This window comes from Sciurus carolinensis, chromosome 7 (genome assembly GCF_902686445.1).
Source record: "Sciurus carolinensis chromosome 7, mSciCar1.2, whole genome shotgun sequence".
NCBI lineage: Eukaryota > Metazoa > Chordata > Mammalia > Rodentia > Sciuridae > Sciurus > Sciurus carolinensis.
Genome location: NC_062219.1, coordinates 19,332,388 through 19,359,989, shown reverse-complemented (window position 1 = coordinate 19,359,989; position 27,602 = coordinate 19,332,388). Strand labels below are relative to the sequence as shown.

At 37.3% G+C, this 27,602-nt stretch overlaps 1 protein-coding gene across 4 annotated transcripts in view; it reads left to right on the top strand.

Moving 5' to 3' along the window:
- Positions 1-27,602, top strand: part of Adgb (androglobin) — a 171,154-nt gene that overhangs the window by 37,128 nt on the left and 106,424 nt on the right. For 2 of the 4 annotated variants that reach the window (XM_047558380.1, XM_047558379.1), the window contains exons 9-12: positions 2,597-2,731; positions 11,881-11,975; positions 17,668-17,842; positions 21,025-21,115. In XM_047558380.1, the coding sequence (XP_047414336.1) occupies positions 2,597-2,731; positions 11,881-11,975; positions 17,668-17,842; positions 21,025-21,115 (496 nt within the window). The remainder of the gene's footprint in view (positions 1-2,596; positions 2,732-11,880; positions 11,976-17,667; positions 17,843-21,024; positions 21,116-27,602) is intronic. The other 2 variants (XM_047558381.1, XM_047558383.1) reach the window with 2 other exon arrangements.

The following is a 27,602-nucleotide window of genomic DNA, read 5'->3' as shown; positions in this document are numbered from 1 at the left end:
TGATCAGATCCAGTGTTACAGGCCATGCCAAAATTATTGATCTTTGTCATCAGAGTTGCTGACTGCCAGTGGTGAGTTTAGAATGGAGTCACAATCTGATTGCTCTTTCGAATGATCACTGATTTCTGAGGAAAAAATAATCTGGAGGTGGGACCAGGTATCAGTGATGTGGGCCGATGTATAAAAACTAACTTGGCAACTATCACATCAGCTCCTAAGGTGGCAGCTTGGAAAGGGGAGGTAGGGAGCCACAGTGGAGATGCAGATGCGGCGATATTTAAGAAGTAAAAAATGGCAGAACTTCGCAAGGATAACTTGGAAATTTTTGAATTTCAAAGCTGAATAGATGGTAGAACCTATTAGAAGAGAGCACAAAATGATTTTGAATATATTGAATTTGAAATGTTTTAAGACAATCAAGTGAATTTTTTTATATTGAGCTCAAGGCTGGTGATGTGCATTTGGGAGTCATTGACAAGTGCACTCTAAGACCATAGATGATATTTCACAGGAGAGAGTACAGTGTGAGAAGACTAGGGAGGCTGGACTTGAAACACCTGCACGTCTGAGAGCTTGGTACCAAATGATGAGCTGCCGAATGAGACTAAGGAGTGGCAGAGAAGCAGGGAAAACCCAAACAGATCATGTTGGCCCTGAAGTCAGAGGGGAGAACAACATTACAAGAATCAGAATTATTAGGAGAACTTAATGTTTTTTCCATTAGATGTTGTGATGGGAAGGTTGTCAGACACTGGGGACTGATGGGAATGGAGTATGTAGTGGAGGCAGTTAAGAAGTAAGTGGAAAATAACATAATCTATGGACAAGCTGGGAGAAGTTTGGTCTTGAAGAACAAGAGAGTCACAGAGTGGAACTGACAGGGAATGATGTGGGTCCCAGACAGAATATATATTTGTTCACCTAATAAGGGAGAAATAGTGGTTTTAAGTGACGATTGGGAAGATACAGCAGAGATGACCACAACAGTGTACCTTTCCTGAGAGGCGGGAGGAGTAGGATCCACATTCCAACTGGAGGGATTGTCCCCTGCCCCCCAGAAAGAGTAATGGCCCTTCCATTCTAATGGGTGGACACAGGTCACGTGGGAACAGGGAAGTTGGATACAGACGTGGGTGAGTGAACAGGTTTGGTAGAGAGAAGTTAAAGATTTCTGACCAAAAAACTTCTACTTTCTCTATTAATAGGAAGCTTAACTCTGAACTGAGAGTGAGGTAGAGATGGAAAATGTAGAGTCCTGGAGATTTGAATTGATGTGGAGAGGTTTGTAGAATTAGGGGAGAATAATTTCAGGCAGGACTTAGCTGACAAGTTTATTTAGAATAGGGTTTTGCCCAATGATTGGAATTAAATGGAAGAGAAACAACAACTACTTAGAATATTTGCCAAAAACACATTTTGGTAAATACTGTTACATATTATCCAAATTTCTACATGAAACAACTTATTTTTTCTATTTATCATTTTCATCAGATAGTAGATTATTTTTAAATAATAAATTTAGAGGAGGAGTCTGAAGACTGTTAAAGTCCAATTTTAAAATTGTAAATAAAATCACAAACTGCTACATCGAATTCGTTGTGTTCATTTAAGTTAACTTTTATACGAAATCCACAAAATGAAAGTTTGATAACACATTTCTGTACTGAAGTTTCCCAGTTAAATATTTCTTACTATCTTTGAAGTTAGGGTTTTCCTCACTTTTCTATCTAACATAGGTGTTAAATCTGTTAAAGCTGAGAAACGAAACAGGTTTACTTTGGTTGCCAAGGAACTTTATAAAGTTTTTAATACCATCGTTTTTAATTTATGCAAAGTTTTCAGAAAATTAACACTGTGACCAATGGTGATTATAAATTTTGTAGATGATACAGAGAATGAAATGGCCAAAATCTGAAATTTCTGATTTAGAATTGGAAGGGGTTGTGAATAAAAAAAAAAATCTGAGAGGAAAATTTGATTTTACATTAAAGGAGGACATGTTTCTAGAGATGTGTTTAGACTTAAGAATTCAAATGGTGGGGCTATTTCTGGGCCCACAGGCTTTATTACACATGCCATGCTGGCAAAGGGAGGTTGGTTTGTGGGTGTTGGTTTGTGGGTGTTGGTTTGTCCCACAAAGAGATATTTTTGGGACAAAACTTGTTTCTTTGAGATGAAGGCCCCAGATAAGATTCAGAGGGCTCCAAAGTCAGGACTGAACCCTCACCCCATCCTTTGGTGCTTTTTGTTCTCATTTTTTAATTGGAAAAATTAACCTGTCACTCTAATTTTATATAAATAAAGAAATTCAAATGATGATCTCCATGAAACACAGAATTATGTATAATACTTTAGTTACTATGCATAACAATAAGCAATGTTGTGTATCTTTCATAGTATGAGTCAATTTTCAAAAATTTCTCTGGCTTGATTGTGATGTTTCTAATTAAAGGAGATCACATTTTGGGGAAATTGTGACCATCATTTTACATTTAAAAAATACAGTGGTTCTGGTCTTTTTTACACAATGACTAATAAATGTAGCTTGAGGTTTACTAGTTAAAAGATTTATCATGATTTTTTTTTAATACATTAGAGAAAACAGATGCGAAAGATCTTGGGAAGAAAAAAAATAAAGATGGAGAAAAGGAAAAGGAAAAATTCAAATTTTCAATTCATGGCTCAAGACCCTCATCAGATGTACAGTATTCCATGCAGTCCCTCTCCGATTGTAAGCTCTTAGTCTCAGAATGCTCTTTATTTTAGTCGTTTCCTAAAATGCTGGAAAATGTTGAAGCATAGAAATATATCTTCTGTTTTAAATATCTCAAAAAGCTTGTTGGGCTTTTCTCATAAATGTTGAGTCCTCGATATAAAGGACAGCTGTGCCCGCCACGGCCAGGTCCTCGGTAGAAGACAATCCTAGCTTGTCCAAGTTCTTCTGACATGGCAGTCCAAAGAGAAGCAGCCACATGTGGGTATTTCTCTGAAAAATGCTTAAGAGTCTAAATTTATCATCCAGTTCCAAGTAAATTTGCAGTTCCTCGCTTAGTAACATGCAAATTATAGAAAAAGTGTGCGTGTAACTCTTTGCTCACAGTGGCCCTCCAGCTCTTCCACTGTTTCAGAAAATAACTAATGAAGCCTTTGCTAATGAAGCAGATGGCCTGTTTACATCATGATATTGACAACCATACTTTTCTTGTGTATCACATTGTGACTGGACAGAGGTAGGAGATCTATAGAGTCTCATTGTATAAAGATCATGCCTTCTTAGCAAAGTGCTCAGGTTTCTGTCTGCTACTTAAAATTCTACTGCACTTCTCTTATTTTAGTTAATATATTTCCAACTTGGACTTACAGATGGTTCCAAAGATCCTGGATCAGTGCACCTTTATCCTCTGAACCACCTAAAACATCTAGTACAACAGCTTCTAATGACAGCATATACTATAAGAAATTGCACTTCAGACTGTTCAAGAGGAGATTTCAACCTCTCTTTTGTGATTCTCTAGTCCCAATGGAGGGTCATCTATCTTAGTGCTCCCGGAGTGTTGGTTACAATTTTCAGCTCATCCTTCATTACATGGTTGAAAACATGTCCTTTGCCCCCAGCACTGTGCTTTATCTGATTTATTTTCATTTTGTCTTCTTCCTTAATATATTATAATGATTTCTATGAGAATGCTTTAATAATTATGGCCTCTGATTTTTTACTAAAACAAGTCCAGTGATGTGGTAGAGAAAACAGTCACTAGTTACCCCATCTTTAATTCTACATTAAAATTTGTTTTCTTGTATCGATGCCTTAAGTAATATTTTCTGACAGTGGGAAACATCACATTATCAAAGTTCATCTTTGTACAAATGGCTGAAATTTGCTCTGAGTATCTTTCTTTGTGAAAATGAAGGTAAAGGTGCCTGTTTTCCATTGGACCATAGTTGAGGTCAATGTCAACATACAGAATGTGGTTGCGATTTGGACTGTGGAGCCACTGCCTGAGTCAGATCATTCATGGAAGGTGTGAGCACCAGGCAAGCGAAGGAGCCTCCTTAAAATCAGAATTATTCTCCATATATCAATAGCATGATATCTGTGAGGGCTTCTCTGAGAATTAAATTCTAAAGTCCAAGTAGCATGCTTAGTACATGTGGGTAAAGCTACAATTTAGTATACTTATTGCTGAAGTGTTTGTTAACTCTTAAATGTGTATAAGACAAGATACCGTGTTAAAATGAATTCTACAGGATTGCATCTACCATAAATAAAAGAGAGTGGCCATATGAACTTCCTTCTCCCACACAGTTAAATGTAAGTAGACTGGGGGGTGGTATTGTTAAAATTCATTCCCTTCAATCAGCTATTTTTGGTTTTACTTATAAGAGATTATGCAGGGACCCTGAGCATTGAAAAGGTAGCCAACTTACAATTCAAACTCTATGAGAAAAAAATATGACATTTATATTATTTATATTTGAACTAACATAGTGTAATATGTTATAGGAGAAATCATGAAAAATTTAACATGAAGGACCCCTATTTTATTGATTTTTCCAAAAGTAGCTCATTTATCACAAATGTCATTAAAATAAGAGGGCACTCAAAGTTTTAAAATGCTGTAAAGAATATATAGTTTTAAGGTGTCAGAAATCATGTAGATGTTTATTCATATTTACACAAATAGGTATATATTACATTTATATATCTAATACATACCCTAATAACTTTATGTGGCATTTAAGATTTTTTAATTTTGTTATTTTAGAGTAAGTGTATTCATTAAGGTAACTAACAATATTTCTAAACAATATTTCTAAATTACATAAAATCAAAGATCTGTGTTAATGATTGACGAGAAGCTCTTTTCTAAATGGTGTTCGAAATACTCAGCCTCCTTATTTCTTATGTCTCTGACAACTTCAACATCATGGATTCTGAATTTCTATACCAGAAGAAGGAGAAAAACCTAGAACTCTGCAGGTGTGCATTTTTAGGGGCAGATCTAGCTGTATCGTGTATGGCAAGTGATCACCTTCTGACTATGATAGAAGTCCATCGCTTACCTAACTCTAAGGGCAGTCAGGAAATAGAGTTTAGCTGAATGTTTTGGAGAAAGAGGGAACCACTTGGTGGCAAACCATCAATCATCATCACATTCCATTTCCTTGATCACCAGGTGCCCATATCACTCTTCTTCCCACATATATAATATGTTCAACCCCTACCAACTAAATTGGTATTTAGTAATTTCATCTAGTTCAAAGTCCAGGATCTCCAAGGCATGTGCTTATACACAAGTGCTTATACCCATGCCCATGTGTGTCCACCCCCATAGCTAATGTGTTGTTCAAGAGGGACAGAAGAACTGCAATATAAGCTTCCACCAAGAAAAGAGGAGAATAGGAGCCATATTATAGTTACTGACCATTAGCAACTATAAAACTCTGGGGAGAGGACCCTGTGCAGACCTCTGCCCTGGCACAGGGGGCGGTTTCTTGGCACTGACTCTATTCTCTTGGAGGAATTCTAAATGAAGTGTAAGCTGGCTTTGTGAACCCAGGGAGCGGAGCGCTGTTCCAGAGTTCACACTGATAATATTACCAGCTTTAAAATTTGTTGAACACTTATTCTCTAAATGACTGAATTTAAAATATAACTTAAAAGGACAATTGAATTCAAATTGTAACATTAATTTAAAACACTGAAGCTCTAGAAAAACGAGTAAATCAGACCATTCTAATATCTGAGAAGTATCAGAAATATTAGAACTTTGAATTCCAAAGTGAACTTATTAATTACAAGATAACTTAGAATTTGTTTAGAAATGTAAAATAGCTCAATAACATGGTAACTTTAAAAATTTTTGTTTCAGTCAGTAAGATTAGAATATGTCTTACTGAATAGTAAGGCTGAATATTTTCTGACTGTGAGAGAGATTTTGTTGGCTGTTCATAATTTCGTTTTCCTTCTGAGAACATAGTTATGCTGTACTTTACCAGCCTCTGATGAAGTAAGATGTGGCCAGTGACTGGGTTCTAGCCCATGGCACAGAAACAGAAGCAATGTGCACCACTTGTATACAAGTTGACTGCTGAAACATTCCTGTGCGAAGTTCCCCTTTGCTCACTTGGTGTGGTTAAGGATATAGTGTTGAAGATGGCGGAACCAAGATGGGGAAGAACAGGGAGCTGTGAAGCACTGCTTGGAATCTACCTATGGATGAGTCATGTCCATGTGAAATGCTTACACCAGAGCTTACCATTAAGCAAGGCTTCAATAAAAGCTAGCCATTATAAAAAGTTGACTTCATATGCCACTGAAAAAAAGATTTATAATCTTAGACAAATATCCCTTAGGAATTCGCAGTAGTTATGTAGTAAATTGGAGTTCGTTCACTGTGAATCATTGTTTCAAGGCTGAAATTGTTATTTATTAAGGCAGTGAATATTTAGCATAAAATGAAATCAATGATAAAAGTGATATTTAAGCAATCTTACATATTTTATAGCAGAGCCTTCTGAAATGTAGGGAATAAGAAGAGGTGCATTAAATTGCAACATCTAAATTATACCAATGTGGCAAAATCCTCCTAAGCAATCAAATACATGTAATTAGCCAGGCAGTTTTAGAACATGCACGACTCATAAAGACTGTAAAAATATTTTAAGACAGTTTTAGAGGTTAGGATTTTAAATGTCATCTCCTTATCCTAAAGTGGATCTTTTTCCCTCTTAAATTTCTTCATCAATTATTAGACTTGATTGTATGCATTTGTTTCAATTCCATGAAGCAGTACTTCAACATCTGGAAAGATAAATAAGAACATTCTGTGGTCTATGAAATGAATTGTTCTTTAAAAGATGCAGAGCTCCTGGATCCAAATATTTGCCTCTAAGATCTTCTGAAAGCACTTTTTTTCCTAATGAAATAAGAAAGTAGTATTATGGAATCAGCACATTTACAGAGAGATAATGGACCAAATATGAATCGTCTGAGACTGTTTACAAATACCTTTTATCTTTTTTCATTAAACGGACTCTTTTGAGAATCTTATGAAAATTATGAACCTTCTCTCTTTTCCCAAATACTTAGTGCCATTGTTAATACGTCCCCCAAAGATCATGATTTGGAAACTTGATCACTATGCAGCAGTTTAAGGAGGTGAGGCTTAATGAGAAGTGATTTAGGCCATGAGGGTGGAGCAGATGGATTCATGGCATTATTGCAGAAGTGGGCAGGTGGTCGCAAGACTGCCCTGCGAGGGGCGTTTGGCCCTCTTTTCTCTCTAACCCTGTCTTTGCCCTTATGCTTTTGCTATGGGATATTACAGAAAAAAGACAGTCACTGGACGTCAATTCCTCAATCTTAGACTGCCCAGCCCCTGAACTGTGAGGGAATCAATTTTTGTTGTTTACAAATTACCCAGTTTCAAGTATTCTGCTGTAGAAGCATAAAAACAAAGTAAGACACTTAGTATGTACACAAAAGTGCAGTTTTACATATTTGGGGACTTTCCGGGACTGGAATCCCTTTTATAAGATGTAACATTTTAGCTCAAAATATTCTATTTTTGTTACATTGCTACCCAGAATTTATAGGTTAGTGATAAGATGATAGCCCCAATATGCAATACCAGTATTTATAACCAGCTTCAATTTGATTGGTTTGGGCAATGATATACTGCTTATCAAATATTTAGAAGTTTACCCCTGAAAAAATGCTGATGTTTTTAATAGTTTCACATCAAACTTTGCAATCCCATTAAAAGGTTATTGTCAGAGAATTTAAAGCATAATTTTTTCTGTCATCAACATTATTAATAGCTATGTGTCAACACCAGATTCTTTACCCCATATTTCTAAAGTTATTTTTTTCTATGACCTAATTTAGAATTCCCACGTTTCCATAGATTTTATTATGCAATACTATAAAATAAATGGGAAATGTTCTCTCAAAATACTTGCATCATTGTCAAACTTTATTTTAATATGGTAAAGAGTCTAGAAGCATGAATGACATTAAAGGTCATTCCTAAATATTAAATACTTAGCTTTAAGAAATTTTAGGAAAGACATAAAAACTTCCAGTGTGTAATGTGCAAATATGGAATATAAATTGAACCAAAATACTTTTAAATTTAAAGATTTTTAAATCAGAATTTAGGAGAGAGTTAATGTGGTGGTTGATTTTATGTGTCAGCTTCACTGAACCATGTAATAAACCAGATATTTGATTGGGAGTCATTAATATTTAAAAGAGTAGACTGGGTAAAATAGACTGCCTGATCTAATGCTAGTGGACCTCATACAATCAGTTAAATGCCTCATTAGGAAAAGGCTGGCTGTCCCCCAATAAGAAAAAATTCCTGCTGCCTGATCGCCTTCAGACTCAAAGTGAAACTCTGGTTCTTCCTGGGACTCCAGTCTCTTGGTCTCCAGAGAGGAACTATACTTAGAACTTGTCAGCCTTTGTGATCACATGAACCAATTCCTCATAATAAATCTCCTTTTATGTATTTCATAGTAGTTCTTTTTCTCTGGATACACCTGACTAATACAGATATTGGTATCATAAAGTTGGGTACTGCTATAACAAATACCTACAAATATGGAGGTAGCCTTGTAACTGTGATGGGTAGTGACTGGAAGAGTTTTGAGGTGTCTTCTAGAAACAGCCAAGAATGCCTTGAAAGTCCCTTTCCCCCACATCTTTTATTGGTGCATTATCATTGTTTATAAACGTGTATACGAATATATTGTTAGATATTTATACATGCACACAATATAATTTGGCTAATACCATTCCTCAGTATTTCCCCTTGCCCATCCTTCCTCCCTCCCCCTAGTCCTTGGTCCCTTTCCTTTGTGCTACTGATTTCCTTTTGATTTTCATGAGATTTCTCCCCTGCTCTGACTTTCTTTTCCTTTTTCCTCTCTAGATTCCACATATGAGACAAAACACATGATCCTTGACTTTCTGAGTTTGGCTTATTTTGCTTAACAAAATGTTCTCAAGTTTCATCCATTTTCCTGAAAATGACATAATTTTACATTTCTTTACGGCTAAATAAAACCCCATTCTGTATATATGCCACATTTTTTTATCCACTCATCCGTTGTCAGAAACCTAAGCTGATTCCATAGTTTGGTGATTGTGAATTGTGCTGCTATAAACATGAACATGCATGCATCACTGTACTATGCTGACTTTGATTCTTTGTGATAAATACCAAGGAGTGATCTAACTACATTATTTGATGACTCCCTTGCTATTCTTTAGAGAAAACTTCATACTACTTTCCATGGTGGTCATACTAATTTACAATCCTGCCAACAGTGTAAAAGTGATCCTTTTTCTCCACATCTTCTGCAGCATTAATTGTTCTTTCTTTCTTTCTTTTTTTTTTTTTTTTTCAGTGCTGGGGATTGGACCCAGGGCCTGTGCTTTCGAGGAAAAGCAATCTACCAACTGAGCTATGTCCCCAGCCCATCGTTTCTATTCTTAATGGCTGCCCTTCTAACCAGAGAGAGATGAAATCTCAGTGCAGTTTTGATTTGGGTTTCTTTAATTGCTAATCATATTGAACATTTTTGAAAATATATTTGTTGGCTATTTGAATTTCTTCTGTTAAAAAGTGTCTGTTTAGTTAATTTACCATTATCAATTGGGTTATTTTGGGGTTATTTGTTGCTGTTTTTAAGGTTCTCTATATATTCTGGTTAGCAATCTTCTGTCAGAAGAGTAGCTTGCAAAGATTTTCTCCCATTCTGAAAGTTTTATATTCACAAACTTAATAGTTTCCATTGCTGTGCAGAAGCTTTATTAATTTGGTGCTATCCCATTTATTAACATGTGGCATCATTTCTGAACTTTAGAGGTCCTATTGAAAAAGGCATTACCTGTGCCTATATGTTGGTGTGTTGACTCTACATTTTCATCTATGAGTTTTCATAGTTTCTGGTCTAATTTCTAGGTCTTTAATCCATCAGGTTGACTTTTGTGCAACTCTAGTTTCATTCTTCTGTATATGGATAACCAGTTTTTCTAGCACCATTTGTTAAAAAAGCTGTCTTTTCTCCAATGTATGTTTTTGGCACCTTTGTCAAGGATCTGATGACTCTATCTGTGTGGGTTTGTTTCTATCTGTACCATTGGTCTATGTAACTGTTTTTATGCTTGTACCACATAGTTTTGGTTACTATGACTCTGTAGTATAATTTGAAGTCAGGTCTTGTGATACCTCCAGTATTGCTTTTTGGCTTAGAACTGCTTTGGCTATTCTCTTTTATTCTTCCAAATGAATTTTAGGAATGTTTTTTCTAGTTCTGTGAAGAACATCATTTGTATTTTGATGGAGAAGGCACTGAATCTATATACTGCTTTTGGTTGAAGGGACTTTCAGTAGTAAGGTGGCTTTTAAAGGTGCTTCTCTACTTTTGAGATATCATATAGAAAGCGAGAACACGTTATTGGAAACTGGAGGAAAGACAATACTACATGGTATTGAACTTGGATAAAATGTAGTCTAGTGTTTTGTAGGAGTTAAAATGTATAAACAATAATATTAAATATTTATGTGAAGTGATTTCTAAGCAAAAAAATATTGAAGGTGAGGCTTGGCTTACTACATGTAGTAAGAGATGAGAGAAGAGGGATTATGAAGCAAAAAGAAACAAAACCTTGAAGATTTTGGAAATTCTCAGTCTCTATTTCAGAGAGAGAGAGAGAGAGGGAATTTGTTTTGGAAACAACACCAAGGGTGTGTGGACAATCCTTCTGTAAGGAGATTAGCAGTGGACGAGTCATCTCAGTAAAGATCAGGAATACAAATGGATGTGTACCCACAGAGGCAATACTACTTTGAACTAAGGGAATAGAGAAAACAGGGTAGAATAAAATAAGGCTGTTGGATTTCAGAATTCTATAGAACAGAACAACAGAGCTATCTGGCTTTGAAAATGAATATCCATTTTCCTCCAAGAAAAGGGAAGAAAGACCCCCAAAATGATTCATAGGTACTTAGGGCTTCCACTCTCATCCGAGGCCCAGGGAGCAACACTCTTTCCACCCAACCTCAGAGGGCAGGCTAACTTCCTCAGTTTCAAAAGTCAGGTTACCCCTGCAAAGAGCAGGTGCGTACTCCTACCAGTATCTTCATGAGTGGGTGGGACCACCACCTAGAGCTCTAGGGTAACAGTGGTTCCAGAAGGCAGAGCATTCAGCTTTTAGATCTCTTGGACTTTGCCTTGTGAGGTTTTAGACTTACTTGGAACCCATCTGTCCTTCCTCCTTCCTCCTTTCCTGTTTCTTCCTTTAGGAACGGGAATGTCTTTCCTTTGCCTGCCCCAGCATTGTGTTTGGAAGCGTGTACCTTGTCTAGTGTCACAAGGTCAAAGCTCTGGAGCAGTGAATCATGCCTTAAGTCTTAGCCATATGTTATTTAGATGCTATTTAAGGAAGACTTTGGACTTAGAATTGAGGTAGAAATCGGCTAAGATTTTTGGTGCTTTGGGGATGGGATGAATGTCATTTGCATGTGAGAAGGGCATACATTTAAAAAGCAGAGGGCAGAAGGGTACAGTAAGGGATTGTGTCTCCCCCAAGTCCAAGCGTTGAATCCTTAACCCTCAATTTGACTCTATGCAGAGATAATTCCTTTAGGAAGTAGTTAGGGTTAAATGAGGTCACAAGGGTGGTACCCTAATTCAGAGGGACTGGTGTCATAAAAAGAGGAAGACAACATATTTCCCTCCCTCCCTCTCTCTTCCTCCTTCCCTGTGCTTGTGCCACGTGAGGCCACGTGAGGCACAGTGAGAACGTGACTGATCATCTAGATGCATTTTTATTAGGATTTTCTTGCTACCATGTTTGTTTTACAGGTTCTTCAGGAATTCAGTCCCCTCACATGGCTGTTTATGCTACCTTTACGCCTCTCTATTTGTTTGAAAACAAGATTTTTTCGTTAGAGAAGATGGTAAGCATTCAAAACCAAAAAATTGCAGTATTATTTAAGGTGTGTATATGTGGCACGGGAGGTGGGGGGAATTCCTTGACCTAAGGGAACTTGGCACATCCAAAATTATCTTAGGTGGTTACAATTCTGATTATCCAAAAAAGAGAAGAAAAATATAGTCACATTTTAGTTTTAAATATTTTTATTAACTATGTCAGTGAAAATGATACACACCATTCCTGGATACTGATTAATGAACTTCCCATAAATAGACCACACATATTTTCCTAACATCAGATGATTTAGATGAATTCACACTCAGGCTGGAGAGTCACTTTATGAACTTCCTTGTATCATAAAATAATACAAAGTAAATGCTACTTGCTTGCTTTCTTTCAAATTTAGTAAATTGTAGAAAATTTAGAAAATGTAGTCAAAGGTAACAATTATAATATTCATAGTATAAATGCCCAAGCAAAGACACTGCTGACATCCTGGCTCATATCCTTTGATTTTCTTGTATGTATGTATTCTCTGTATACTTTTTTTTATAGATAGAAACCAGTTATTCATTTAATAATACATTATTAGCATTTTTCTCATGGTATTACATTTTAGTCAATACAATCTTTACTGGCTGCATAATATTATGCAGTTGTATAATTTTTAAGCTATCATTTATTATTAGGGAATTTTTTTTTCTATTTCCCTGGTAATAGTAAAGTCTATCAAGTTTCTATACAATATATTTTGACAAATGCTGTTTTGCATTTAGGATGTATTGGGTCCCAATACTGTTTGGGGACTTTAGACATCTAATACTTCATTGCTAAGATTCCCTTCATTCTAAAGTCACTACCTTGAAGTATAAGATTAGGTGTTACAGTGACATAAGTGCATATAAATATTTGCTTGGCTAGTTAGAAAGAGCTGAGCTTGAACGCTTTAATGAAAATTCGCTTGAAATGTAAATATTCCAACTGGATACTGATTATTGTACTTTATTATATGTACTATATTTGTCTTTTAGATTAGCTTGGGAGCATAATGTTATTTTTATCCTCTCCTCTTCTCCTTCCTCTTGTTCTTCTCCTTCCTCCTCATTCTTTTTTTTTTTTTTGATAGAGCCATTTCTGATAACAAAAATATACCAAGTAGCAGTGATAACATCATAAAAATAATCAGGCACAGCCATTTTGAGTAGAGGGATAGAAGCAGTTTCTCTGATTTTAAAGTGAAATTGTGACTAGCCGTAGTTCAATAGCAGAATCAGAAATCTACACGCATCCTAAAATCAGTAACTCAACAGTCCAAGCGTGCTTCAACTTCTTTCTCAAACCAAGTCATTTGCTGAGATTAGGGCAGGCCACCTCAGTCTCGATATTTTTCTTTGCCTCTTTTCCTGGCACTAGCGTAGGCTGGCTCAGATATTCCAGAGTAAAGATGATTAGCACTACTAAAGAACACTAGTCACGTTTTGTAGAGTGCTGTGGCCTCCTGTCTTGAGAGGTACTCAGACTCCTTTGAAGACTTCAACCTGTAGACCTAGGATGGATGCATTACCTAAAAATAAACGGTATGCAAAGGAACCCTCTGGAACTGGTGGTACTGCTGAGAAACCAAGACTTAAACACAAAGTTAATTTTGAATTTAAAAGAAAAAATATACCTAGCAGTACATCTTTGCATTCACTTGTTAATTCAGTTTATTTATTAATTATCTATTATATGTTAAACAATGTGCTATGTCCTAAAGGCACCAAGTGAGCAAGTTGGACAACCTTCTCCTCGCAAAGCTTTGAGTCTGATGAGGAAGGCAGACAATTAAGCAAATATTGCCAATAAAATTAGAAAACTGTCTTAATCCAAGGCTCATGAGGAGCCTGCTTCATGGTAGATGTAGCTGCACACGTGGGTTTGTTTGGGGTTTTTTTGTTTTGTTTTTTCTTTTTTGAGTTGTGGTCAAATGAATTTTGAATGAATGAGTGAAAAAAGATCAATGGAGAAGACTAAGCACAAGTGTGGGTTTTCCAATGGATAGCCAGAGAACTCTTCTTCCAGGAGAAACTAACAGTTTAAGCTGGGACCTTGAGAAGTAATGCAGGTGAACAAGAAAAAATCTGTACAAGCCGAGGGCATCTTTTATTGGAAAGGCTGGGGTGAAAGAGACCCCACTGGGTTCAGGGAACTACTGGAAGTCAAATAGCTTGTAAAACAAGATTGGGAAAGGCAACTGGAGTTGTGGGTGGAAGTCAGAACTTAAAGACCTTTATAAATCTGCCCTTTGGCACACTCATACAACTGGTGCAGTCACTCTGGAAAACAGTATGGAGATTCCTCAGAAAAGTTGGAATGGACCCACCTTTGGACCCAGTTACCCCACTCCTCCGTTTATACTCAAAGGACTTAAAATCAGCATACTACAGTAAAGCAGCCACATCAGTGTTTATAGCTGCTCAATTCACAATAGCTAGATTGTGGAACCAACCTAGATGCCCTTCAACAGATGAATGGATAAAGAAACTGTGGTGTATGTACACAATGGAATACTACTCAGCCATAAAGAAGAATAAAATCATGACATTTGCTGGTAAATAGATGGAATTGAAGAATATCATGATAAGTGAAATAAATCAATCTCAAAAAACCAAAGACTGAATATATTCTCTGATAAATGGATGATGATACATAACAGGGGAGTGGCGGGGGGCAGGTAAGAGAAGAATGGAGGAACTTTAGATGGTGTAGAGGGAAATGGAGTGGGAAGGGTAGGGGAAGGAAAGAGAGTGGATTGAGACAGACATTATCCCCCTATGTACATGGTATGATTACACGAATAGTGTGAATCTATGTTGTGTACAACCATAGAAATGAAAAGTTGTACCCCATTTGTGCACAATGAATCAAAATGCAGTCTGTAAAAATAAATAAATAAATCTGCCCTTTGGGTGTTGAAATAGTGTAAGGTGTCAAGGGAGCTGCAATTAACACAGCAAATGTAACATAGTCTGCCCTCGAGACTATGATGTTCATATGAAACTCGTACTTCTAGCTTGCCTGCTGATTCTTTTAGGTTAGCTGACTATGAGGCTGATCTAGTTTCCTTGGTAAATATCAGATATAATAGAGATATAATGTTTTAATAATAGACCTTTAGGAAACACTCTCTTTCCTAATGAAATTTTTGTTAACTGGAGAACATTATTAAACATCATAACCCCAAAGACAATGAGTTCAAGCAAAACAAAGTTAATAACTTGCATTTAATTAAAGAAATGAAGAAGGTGACAAGAGAAACAAGAACAAATCTTGAAAGGGAGCAAAGTGTCAGGAATTACCCTACACTATTTAGCATCCTCCCCCCTTGGGGATTCTAAATGGTTTTAGTTTTATTTAGATGGATGATTTAGGAGTTTTAGGAAAGCCTCCTCCGCCTGCAAAAACCTCTGTTTCTTCCTTCAGAAAGTTTGAAATGAAATGGGGTAGAAGGGTAAAAGGAGTTTAGGAAAGAAATACCTAATTTAAGTGTTGGTCATTAATTATTCAGTAAATATTTGAGTACCTGCTCAGTGTTTCAAGCACTATTCTAAATCCCTGTCTGCCCCAATGTTAATCCAAGAAATTTTGAATTCTTTAATAAAATAGTTTAACATCAAACTCTTACTAATAGCATTGTTTTACATAAATCAGAATCATCATGTAGTGTGTTGAAAATAAAATGAAAAATTAGAAATTGTCTTTTTAAAATTTTTCATGCATAAGTTGGTACTTTAGCAGATTATTCAAGCAATACATAGGCACTAACATCATACTTTGTTGTTTGAACTAGTACTTTACATTTTCAAAATACTTGAAATCATTTTATTGTCAAATGTTCTACCATTCAAAAAAGAAAGACTTTATAAACTCAAATGCTGGTTGCAATAATAAGGAGAAATTAAGATAGGTAGGCTAAAAATATCACTTGCAAAAATGTTCAGTTTATTGAATTGATAAATACTTCTTTGAGTCTGACCTCTATTTTAAAAAATCTTTTTTAGTTGTCAATGAACCTTTATTTTATTGATTTATATGTGGTACTGAGGATAGAACCTAGTGCCTCACACTTGCTAGGCAAGCACTCTGCCCCTGAGCCACAACCCCAGCCCCTGACCTCTTATATTTGACACTATTGAAGTGTAACTTTCATGGTACTGCACCTTTTTTATTTTTATTTGTTCTTTCTTTTTAGTTATACATGACAATAGAACGTATTTTGATATATTATACATACATTCTTTTAGTTAGTGCTACACTTTCTACATACTATATGAGGCACCCTTTTATTGAATGACCTCAAATCTCCCATAAATTTCATTAAAAGGATTACATGAAAGCATTGACTTAATTCATGAAAACTTTGAAAACCTGACAGTTAAAGTTGTAGGGGTAAAGTTTAGACTTCAGATCTTCTAGAAAAGTTTTTTAAAGCTACTTTAAGACATAGTTACAGAAATTTCTGAATTTTCTTCGCTAAACTGCTAAAATCTAATTTAAAAAAGAAAAAAGAAAAGAATTTTCTCTACTTCTTAATTAGGCCAGTTTTAAGACCATCGAGTCACTTTTCTCTTTATTTTGAATATTTATGATACTTTTACGTGGCTCTGCTGGACTCACTGATCAGCTCCTTCTCAGGATGATTCACCTGCTGCTAGTTCATGGGTGCCCCCACCTGTTTTGTGCCTTGGAGAAGCAGAGATTGAGCCCTGAGTACTGAGAGCAAGGCAGGTTCCAGCTGAAGCAGTAATTTGGAAGAGGCTGATGGGTGGATTTCAGGTGCTAGTCTAAATGACCGTTTTATAAATTTAGAGTCTCAGTTACAGTTATTCCATTCGAAATCAATAATGCAAAATTATAAGGAAGGAAAAGAGTTATTGGCAAAACCAACTTTAATGTAGTTAATATTTCATCTTATTTCACTTTAAATGTTAAAGCAAGCTGTGAAAGTCAGAATTTGGCTATGGTACACATGTGTTATTTAGACTAGGACTTTACATTGTGTGTGTGTGTGTGTGTGTGTGTGTGTGTGTGTGTGTTTATAACTTCGACTTTCACACACTTCTTTATTTCTTGTGGCGTATTTTAAGCAGTAATCAGGAACCCAAGTCTGCTTAAATATTATTCTGAATTTTTCCAAAGCAGAGTGGCTTCAGGAGAGCTGAGCATTTGAGCATCTGGCAGGGTAGTCTGTGTCCCCTGCACTTGCATGAATGCCACCAGGGTCATGACTAACTGGGGGAGATTTCCCCCGGGGGAAACATTAGGTAACAATTGCCAGGGATGAAATTTTTTTGCATAATAAACACTAGAATTAGAATTAAAATTTGAACCTCTAAAAGTAATGTCTGAAAGTTTTGGACAATGACTGAAGTGGTTAAGATTTTTGCTGTCTCATGAGGATCTTAAGCTTTTAGAACTGAAAGGTATCTTCTAGTTCTAATTTCTCATATTTTCAAATAAGGACATTAGCCCCTCACCCCCCAAATTTAAAGGATGGAAAAAAATATAAATGGTGATAGTGCTTATAATAAAGGAGGTTAAAAAAAAAAATGGGTGGTCAAATTTTTAAATTACCAGTATCATGGTGATAGCATTTTTTAAATATTGACTAAAGTACTATTTTAAAGCTGGAGATGATTGCAGGAATCCTTTTGAGTCTTCTTTCCATTTCCTAGGCAGATTCTGCTGAGAAACTTAGAGAATATGGACTCTCCCATATCTGTAGCCATCCTGTGCTGGTGACGCGAAGCAGGTCATGTCCCCTTCTAGCACCACCCAAACCACCTCCTGTACCCCGCTGGAAGCTCATCCGCCAACAAAAAGAGACTGTCATAACAGATGAAGCTCAAGGTAGTGTCGCATTGTCCTGAAATGTTTCCAACTACCAGTTCTCTTCATAAAAGTGTAATCATTTCTTTTGTGGTGAAAGATAAATGTTGAGGTCAGACACCCACATTACTCCTAAAACCTACTTGAATTTTACATCTAAATTTTATGTCCTTAAAGAATTAAGTCTCTACATCTTAGAAACCAAGCAGTTTGGTTCATTTCTAAATTGACCAGACAGATCAAGTTCTCTCTTTGATGGTGCTGTTATTCTTAGCGTGATAGGAAAGTAGCTTGTGGTAAGTAATGTGGAAACTAAATAGAATATATCAAGCCTCTGAAGTAAATTTCTAATAGGAAAATCACCACAGACTATCATGTAGAACATAATCTTTGAGTTATAATATTTGATTTATAATTAGAACTCCTATAGGAATAGAACTTCTACCATGAAGCGACTCCCAAGTTAGTACTGTCATACAGACAGTGAATGAGAGTCGTCCTTAGAAATAAATGGGTTCACATGCACTGAGGATAGGGAGGGGTGTGTTCCCACACTGTGGTTTTATTCTCACAATTCATTTTTAAATTCCTCACAATCAGTCATCACGCCTCCAAATTTTTGTTCTCTACAAGTTTTCATTCCTATTGTATTTTTTTGTCCCATGCATGGCATGTTTCAATGGAAGTGGGACCAAGAGGACAAGAAAAGGAATGAATGAGACCACAAGCGAAAAATCAATTTTAAAGCAAAAACATGAGCATGAGGGGAGGGAATTCTAAAAAGAAACACTAATATTTAAACAATTGAGGCATAAAACAATAATTCATATTTGTCTATGGTTATTCAACATATTCTTCTCATAGCTAATTTAGCATAAAGGATGATAAGGAACTAGAATGCTTTGGATTGTGTGTGTGTGTGTGTGTGTGTGTGTGTGTGTGTTTGTGTGTGACATAGATGTGTATTTATTACATACACTTAATTTTTTTCTCACTCCAAGAAGCTTAAATTATCTTTGTTCAAAAAATAGATTTTTGTATGTTCTTTTTGGTGTCCCTCTCCTTGATTTTGCATGTTTTCCTTTTGGTTTGTCTAGTATTTCATTATTTTATAATTCTTTTAATTCAGTAACATATAATTTTCTGTAGGTTATTGCATTAGAGGTTGCATTAGTAATTAACTTTCTATTACTACAATTAACTATCTGAGGCAATTGACTTATAAGGAGGAAAGGTTTGTTCTGGTTAATAGTTTGAAGATACCAGTCTAAAATTGAGTAGCCCCATTGGTTTGGTACTCTCTGGAACCATCATACTCAGAACACTTGGCAAAGTAGACCATTCATCTCATGAGCCAGGAAGCAATACAGAAGAAGAAAAGAGACTGTGGACCCCAATCTCCTTAAATGGCATATCCCCAATGGGATATCCTCCAACAAGGCTCCACCACTAAATTTCCACCATCTTTCAGTAGTGCCATTCTGGGGACCAAGCCTTTAACACAGGGCCTTCAGAGAACATTCAACCTCCAAACTATGGCAGGAGTTTTATTCAGAGGTCATCTGAATGAACAGTGAAACAAAGAAGGCAAAGCCATAGTGAACATACATGTGCCATTTACCAAAGGCATCACTGCTGAGCAGCAGATAAGCTTGAGTGGTCGATCCCAGGATTCATCCTTGTATCCTAATGAGTGGTGGGGCCGTCTTTGCATTGCTTTAACTCCTGCTGCCACTTCTAATGTTGGTAATATTTCATTGCAAATCACAAGAGAACTGTATCCCAGTCACAGAGTAAATCATAAGACTCCGTGGTGCTCAGGATCCTAAAACTGCACTAATCACATAGATTGAAATATTTACCTGTTCCTTGCCTCTCATATTGCACCATAATTTATATAATTTTTAAAATATAAATAACAACTGGTAACCATGTAATTTTCCTCACATTTGCTCTCTGCCTACATTGACACAGCCAGTACAGCTGGTAGCAAAGATTTCTCTAGCACAATATGTGTTATTCTTGCCAGAAAGGAACAAAGAGTAGAAAAATGTCTGTTTGGAGTGGCAAAGAAAAATGGTGGATTAATTTTTGTTCAGGCTCAGACACCTCTTCCCTTCCTGCTAAATTCTTTCAGACATTGCCACATATTATTTGAGTTCAGAGTGACTTGTTGGTACTAACAAAGTGCATCTGCTGCTTTAAGTTCCAAGAACTCCTCCTTTCCCTCCCTCATCTCTTCCTTCCTGTCTGCCTCCTAAATGCTATACTTTAGTTAAATGCATTGAGTCACTGAAAACAGTTGTTAATTCAGAGCAACAAGGAACAACAGAATGAAAGGAAGAACATTGAACGTGCAGGTGTCTTCTGATTTTGCTATTGATCTTTGTGTAATTCCATATAAGTATTCTCTGTAAATTGGGGATAGTAATCTCATGATTGGTGAGATTCCAAAATGGCGATGTCTCCTAGTGACATCATGTAATTGTCTATATTCTCTCTTTTGGGCTCAATATTGAAAGTAAAAATTAACCAGAAAATGGGGAGAGAGATCATTTTGGAAGATAACAGCAGAATAATCAGAGAAAATTTGTCTATACCTTGTCATAGTCTTATTTCCTTTCCTCATGTTCAATTTCAGAATTCACCATGGAAGGCACAAACTTTGTTCCTACTTCTAGATCAGCTTCAGAGTTAGGAGTGTCCACACATCCTCTCTCACCTAACACTTTTTTTAACCTTTACTTTATTACATTTTCTGTCCCTTCACTAAGATGTCACATTCCCTCCCTCAGCCCTAAACCTTTGTGTTGTAGAGGTTAACTAAGGGAACACATTATTTTAGTAAAAAGCTTTCTTTTATAGAAAATTCTTTCTTGTACTTGAAATAGCAGCAAATGCCGAGCAATATTTCTGTAAGACATAGCTAACTTTACCCTTTGAGACTTAATTGTTTCATGTCACACTCTAGAAAGCAAATAAGGTACAGGAAAAAAAGAAAAAAAAAGAACTCTAATATTGGCAAGATCATAAACTCTTTCATTAAAATGACCTTAGGTATCTTTGTAAATTTCAATTTAACTCTATTGAAATTTGATGAATAAATAGTTATCTAATCAGCACTGTGTTTAATGTTAAGATCTGCATACAATCCTGAAAGCCTTTTTAAATGTATATCACATTGCCCAACTTCTACTTTTTAGAAACAGTAATTAAGAAGCCTGAACAGTTTCTTGAGATTTCAAGTCCATTTTTGAATTATAGAATGACTCCATTTACAATTCCAACAGAAACGTAAGTATATAACATCTTTTCTCATAAATGCATCTTGTTGACAGATAAAGCACTTCATGATGTGTGTTGTTAAAATTAATACTAGGTAGATGCATTTTGTAGAACATTAAATAAAAGGTCAAATATAGGTAGGTGGGTAGGCAGATAGGTGACAGACAGATGATAAATAGGTATTTCCTTGATATCCTAAAACTCGTGATTACACTTATCAATAATAAACATCTCTGACTCACCTTTTTATGTGTGAGTCTCATAGACCAAATGTTTGTCTTCCCTCCAAATTCCTATGTTGAAGTCCTAACCCTCAGTGTTGCTGGATTTGGTGATGAAGCCCGTAAGAAAGTAAGTAAGTAAGGTTAAATATGGTTGGGACTCTGAGCTGACAGGATTAGTGGCCTAAGAGGAGAGACTCCAGAGAGCTCACTGTTGGTCTGTCAGTCTGTCTTTTTCTCCTCCTCCCTGCACATATACCATGGAAAAGTCATGTGCACAAAGAGAGAGGAGACAACTGTCAGAAAGGAAGAGGCCCTCCTAAGAAACGAATCCAGCCGGCACCCACTCTGATCTCAGACTTCAGGTTCCAGAGCTGTGAGAAAATAAATGTTTCTTATGTAAATCACCAGCCTACAACATTTTATTATGGCAGCAAACTAATACAGATTTGGGGTACTAAAAAGTGTGATGCTGCTGTGATAACTGAATAAAAATGGTGGATGTCGCTTTAGAACTGGGTAGTAGGTAGAGGCTAGAGGAGTTGTGAGGTACAGGAGGAAAAATTGCACATTGCTGGGAAAAAAATATGGGTAGGAGATGCTAACGAGGCTCCAAAAGGACAGAGGAGAGTGGCAGGGGAAGTCCCATGACTATGGAAAATGCATAAATGACAATAAACAGAATATTGGTAGAAATATGGACATTCATGGCTGTTCTGTTGAGATTCCAGGTGGAAACAAGCAGCAGATTATTTGAAACTGGAGGAAAAAAAAAAAAAACTAAACCTTATACTTAAGTAGCAAAGTAATTGACTGAATTGTGTTCTAGTGTGTGGAAGTTAGAACCTGAGAACAATGATACTGCATCTTTAGCCAAGGAGATTTCAACTCAAGATGAGACAGACGAACTGAAGAAGGAATTTTCAAGTAAAAAACAAACGAAGAAACAAAAACAGAACTTAAAGATCTGGAAAACTGTCAGCCCACTTGTATTGGAAAAAATGAGAGAGGATGTTCTGAAAAGTCTGAGGGAATCGAAGTTGGGATGATACTAGAAGAATATCACAGTTTATGTTGAAGGGATGAGAACAGGAGAGAAAAGGAAAGGCTGCGGAACTTCTGAGACTCAGCAGAACTATTCAGCTGCAAATGTGCACCTTCAACTATAGGGAAGAAGTAGCCCTAAGAGGATTCAAAAGTCATCTGGGACCCTTTTCCCACCACAGGCCTTGATTTCAGCAGGCCAGGTGGACCTCCAGCCGCGGCAGCAGTGCCAGCCCACAGAACCCCAGGGGTGACACTAACACCCCAGCAGGCATGGAAGGCAGAACAGCAAACTAAGGAGGATTATTCTCAGGTCTTAAGATTTAATGAAATTTGCCTTACTAAGGTTTGGATTTACTTGGGATCTGTCACCTTCCCTTCTTTCCCATTTCTCCCTTTGGGAATGGGAATGTGTATCCTATGCCCATACCAAGATTGTATTTTGAAGCACATATCTTGGCTAGTTTCACAGATTCACAGCTGGAAGAGAATATTGCCTCAGGATAAATCCTACCCCAAGGCTCATTTGTATCTGGCACAGATGCTATTCAGGGGACACTTTGGACTTTTGAATTTAGAACGGAGTTCTTATGACTGGGTGAATGTATATTTGCATGTGAGAAGGAATTTGAGATCCAAGGGTAGAATGTTGCCAAATGAGAGTTTGAATCTCCCCCAGATTCATATGTTGAAGCCCTGCCCGCTACTGCGGCTGCATTCGGAGATGAGACCTCTAAGGAAGTGCAATGGATTGAATGTGTTCCCCAGAGTTCTTGCACTGGAAGCTGAATACCCAATGCACAGCATGGAGAGACGGGGATTGAGAAAAGGCTATTAAAAGCCAAAACTCTGATGAATGGATTCATGACATAATGATGATGGGTCAGTATCTTGAGAGGGTGAGAGGGGATAAGTGATAGACAGGGTTCTGTCCTTTCTTGCTCTACCCCTCTCTGCCCTCTTGCCTTTCTGAGATGAGGCATCATGAAGACCCTTGCCAGATCCTGCCAGCACGGATTTTGAACTTCCTACCCTCCAAAACCATGAGCCAAATGAATCTCTTAAAAAAAAAAAAAATGAATTGCCTATTCTCAGGTATTCTGGTATAATAGCAGAAAGTAGATTAAGACAGGAAGTCATTAAGGTTAAACAAGGTCATAAGGATGGGGCCCTGAGCCAATAGATTTAATGTCCTTAAAGGATTAGACAGGGGGAACTGCCGCTCTCCAAGCACACATGCTGGGGAGAGTTCACATGAGCACACAGCTTTAATTTTGCCATGGAAGCCCCAGCTGACTGACATAGCAAGCACCCTATTTCACATGAAGATAGAAAAACAACACCTCGTCCCGCATAGATGTCAGCTTCTGAGGTGGGAGGAGGGATCTGTCGCATGTGTAAGTAAATAATTATAATAAAATTTAATAATTGCCCTTACAAAAGTATGCCTCCGATTCTGTGGTTGTGTCTCAAAGAACCTATTTTGTAGAAATAATTAGAGCCCCAGTAGAGGCCTCCTGGCTTGGGTGCTTGTGCAGGGAGTGAAGAACTTCAGCCTCTGATGTGGCGACTTTCCTCCTGACCATCAGGACCCCTCTTCCTGTCAGGCATAAGTGCATCCCGTGTTGGATGTCCTTTTCTCTTCCTCTTCCTCTTCCTCTTTCTCTTCCTCTTCCTCCATCACCGATGCATAGTCGTCGGGTTGAAAGTCCACACTGTGGAGGCACGATGGAGGCCTGGTCAGGAGGGTGAGACTGGAGGCAGCCGCTGTGATGCTGAGGGATGGCTGGCTCACCTACCCACACAAACATTTCTTGCCACACTGTCCCAGACCTTGTCTTTTCCGGCCTCTGCTGCTTTTGAGTTAGGATTCACTGCAGAGGTTCTGGGTAATCTCTGATCTGGGGTGCCTTTTGTTTATCCTACTGGTATCATGGGTTTTCTGCCCTGATGTTTTACCAACAATCTGTTCTCCTCTGTCCCCGAGGAATGTGTCACAGCCCAGATTGTGGCACTCCTGTTTTGCCTTTTGTACATGATTTTGCTTTTATTTCTTAAGTTCTTCTGAGACCCTGGTGGAATGGCAGTTGACAGGTGAGGGACACGTCTGCATTGAGTCTGTTATCTTGAATGGTGTAAGCCTTCATGGGCTGTCCCCTCTTTGACATTTCACCTCCTCATGCCTGTTTGCTTCAACTATACTACAGAGCTATATTAACCAAAAGGCATGGTATTGACACCAAAATAGACAAGTCGATCAATGGAACAGAACAGAAGACACAGAGACAAACCCACATAAATACAGTCACCTCTTAGTAGACAAAGGAGCCAAAAACATACAATGTATAAAAGATAGCTTCTTCAACAAATGGTGCTGGGAAAACTGAAAAGCCGTATGCAGCAAAATGAATCTGAGCACCTATCTCTCACCCTGCACAAAACTCAACTCAAAATGGATCAAGGACTCAGGAATTGGACCAGAGAACCTGCACCTAAGAGAAAAAAAAGTAGGTCCAAATCTTCATCATGTCGGCTTAGGATCAGACTTCCTTAACATGACTCCAAAGTACAAGAAATAAAAGCAGGAATCAATAATTGGGATAGATTCAAACTAAAAAGCTTTTTATCAGCAGTGGAAATAATCAACAATGTGAAGAGAGAGCCTACAGAGTGGGAGAAAATCTTTGCCATACACACTTCAGATAGAGCACTAATCTCCAGAATCTAGAAAGAATCAAAAAACAATACAAAGAACCCAATCAACAAATGAGCAGACACTTCATAGAAGAGATCTACAAGCAATCAACAGATGTATAAAAAAATGTCCAACATCTCTAGTAATAAGAGAAACACAAATCAAAACTGCCCTAAGATTTCATATCACCCCAATTAGAATGTCTGTCATCAAGAATACAAGCAACAAAAGGTGTTGGCAAGGATGTGGGGAAAAAGGTACACTCATACATTGCTGGTGGGGTTGCAAATTGGTGCAGCCACTCTGGAAAGCAGTATGGAGATTCCTCAGAAAACTTGGAATGGACACACCATTTGACCCAGCTATCCCACTCCTTGGCCTATGCCCAAAAGACTTAAAATCAGCATACGACAATAATGCAGTCAATATTTATAGCAGCTCAATTCACAATAGCTAGATTGTGGAACCAACCTGGATGCCCTTCAGTAGATGAATGGATAAAGAAACTGTGGTATATATACACAATGGAATATTATTCAGCTATAAAGAAGAATAAAATTATGACATTTGCAGGTAAATGAATGGAGTTGGAGAATATCATGCTAAGTGAAATAAGCCAATCCCAAAAAAACAAAGGCCAAACAATTTCTCTGATAAGTGGATGATGATACACAATAGGAGTAGGGTGGGGGGAGGCAAGAATGGAGGAAGGATGGATAGTATAGAGGAAAATGAGGCATGGGAGAGGGTGGGGGAAGGAAAAATAATAGAATGAGACAAACATCATTACCCTATGTACATGTATGATTACACAAATGGTGTGACTCTACTTTGCGTACAACCAGAGAAACAAAAGTTGTACCCCATTTGTGTACAATGAATCAAAAATAAAAATAAATAAATTAATTAATTAATTAAAAAAAAAAAAACTATTTATCTGAGGCCATTCTGGCTCTGTCAATGGGATTTTACATTCCTTGACAAATACCCTGTTAAACCGGAGTTCTTCTCTGGTCAGAGAAATCTAAGACTCCTCCCTATAGATAAGAACACAAATTACCCTGAAGAGGAGACTTTGTGACCTTTATACAGATCAAAGCCAAGACCCAGGAAAACAGTATAATTAGAACAAAGCCCATTGACCCTATAATCTGTGAAATATAAGTTCCAATTAGAACCATTCCACACTGGCCAAGGTGACCAAGAGTTACCTTTAGATCTTTAACATCATTTTAATCTTATTATAATAGTAAAATTATCCCCTCTGTGAGTTTTGCTAGAGTACCTGTGAGTAACACCATGCACAATAGAGACTTAGAAATCTGATGCAGTACTACTGTCAATCAAGAGTTAAGAGGTGATACCTGGGGAGGACTCTCTAGAAACCTTCCTAAGACCCCCAATAAAACTAGGGAACAAAGGGAGGGCACTCTCTTCTCTGAAAGAACCCATCCTCTTCCTTGAGTTCATCTTTTACTTTCTCCTCTAATATGCTTTGCTATGTTTTGTGTCTTGCTTGAAATCTTCTCATGTGAGAACACAACAGCTGAGACACACAGTGGGACCCCTGGATACCCTGGACCACTGCTGGTAACAGTCTTTTGTGAGTTCCACCTCCCACAAAGCACCGGCACACAACATAGTTCAGTTGTGTTCTCTGTCACTTTATAAAATGATAGCCAACAGTATGTCCAATAATATGTTCCTCATTTCCATGTGAGACATCAACAGACTGGCCCTTACACATTCTTCCTATAACTCTTCATATGGGGGTTTGAGGAAGTCTCCTCAGAGGCAGAAGAGACCTCTACTAGAATCTTCCAGGCTCTTGACACATCACAGAAAAGAATTTAGGGATGCATCAGGTTTTAGCAAAGAGGAGAAGAGTTTTATTAAGAAGGAAAATGTTAAAGTAAATATTCTCAGAACGTGTGGTATCTAGAGAGCAAGATGTGGAAGTGCAAGTTTTTATTAAGGTACATAATTAGGTGAACTATGTTTGATCCAAAGGGACTGAACTTTCTTTGGGATTGGGAAATACTGAATAAGATTGTGTTTCCCTACTAGTGGGTTTGGTTGGGCATGTAGGTTTCAGCTCATATCAGTATCTCTGGTGGTCAAGTTGATCAGTGGTCAGGTCTGAGGGCCACCATCCAATCAGACATGAGCCCCTAGCTTCAGGAAGTTAATGGTCTCTTTCTGTCCCATGACCTCCTTTGTCTAGCTCCCAGCTCAGGAGGTGTCCACAAGTCACCCATTTCACATTCCAACAGGGACATTTCTCCTTTAGAAATTCAATAATTTTTCTTTATTTCTACATTTCTGTCTCACAATCACTTTTTTTTTTATTTTAATTTTTACAGACTGCATTCATCGTACACAAATGGGGTACAGCTTTTCATTTCTATGGCTGTACACCCTGTAGATTCACATCACTTATGTAATCACACATGTACATAGGGTAATACTGTCTGTGTCAGTCTGCTATCTTTCCTTCTCACAACTACTTCTTTAAGAAGATCCAGACTTTCTCTTT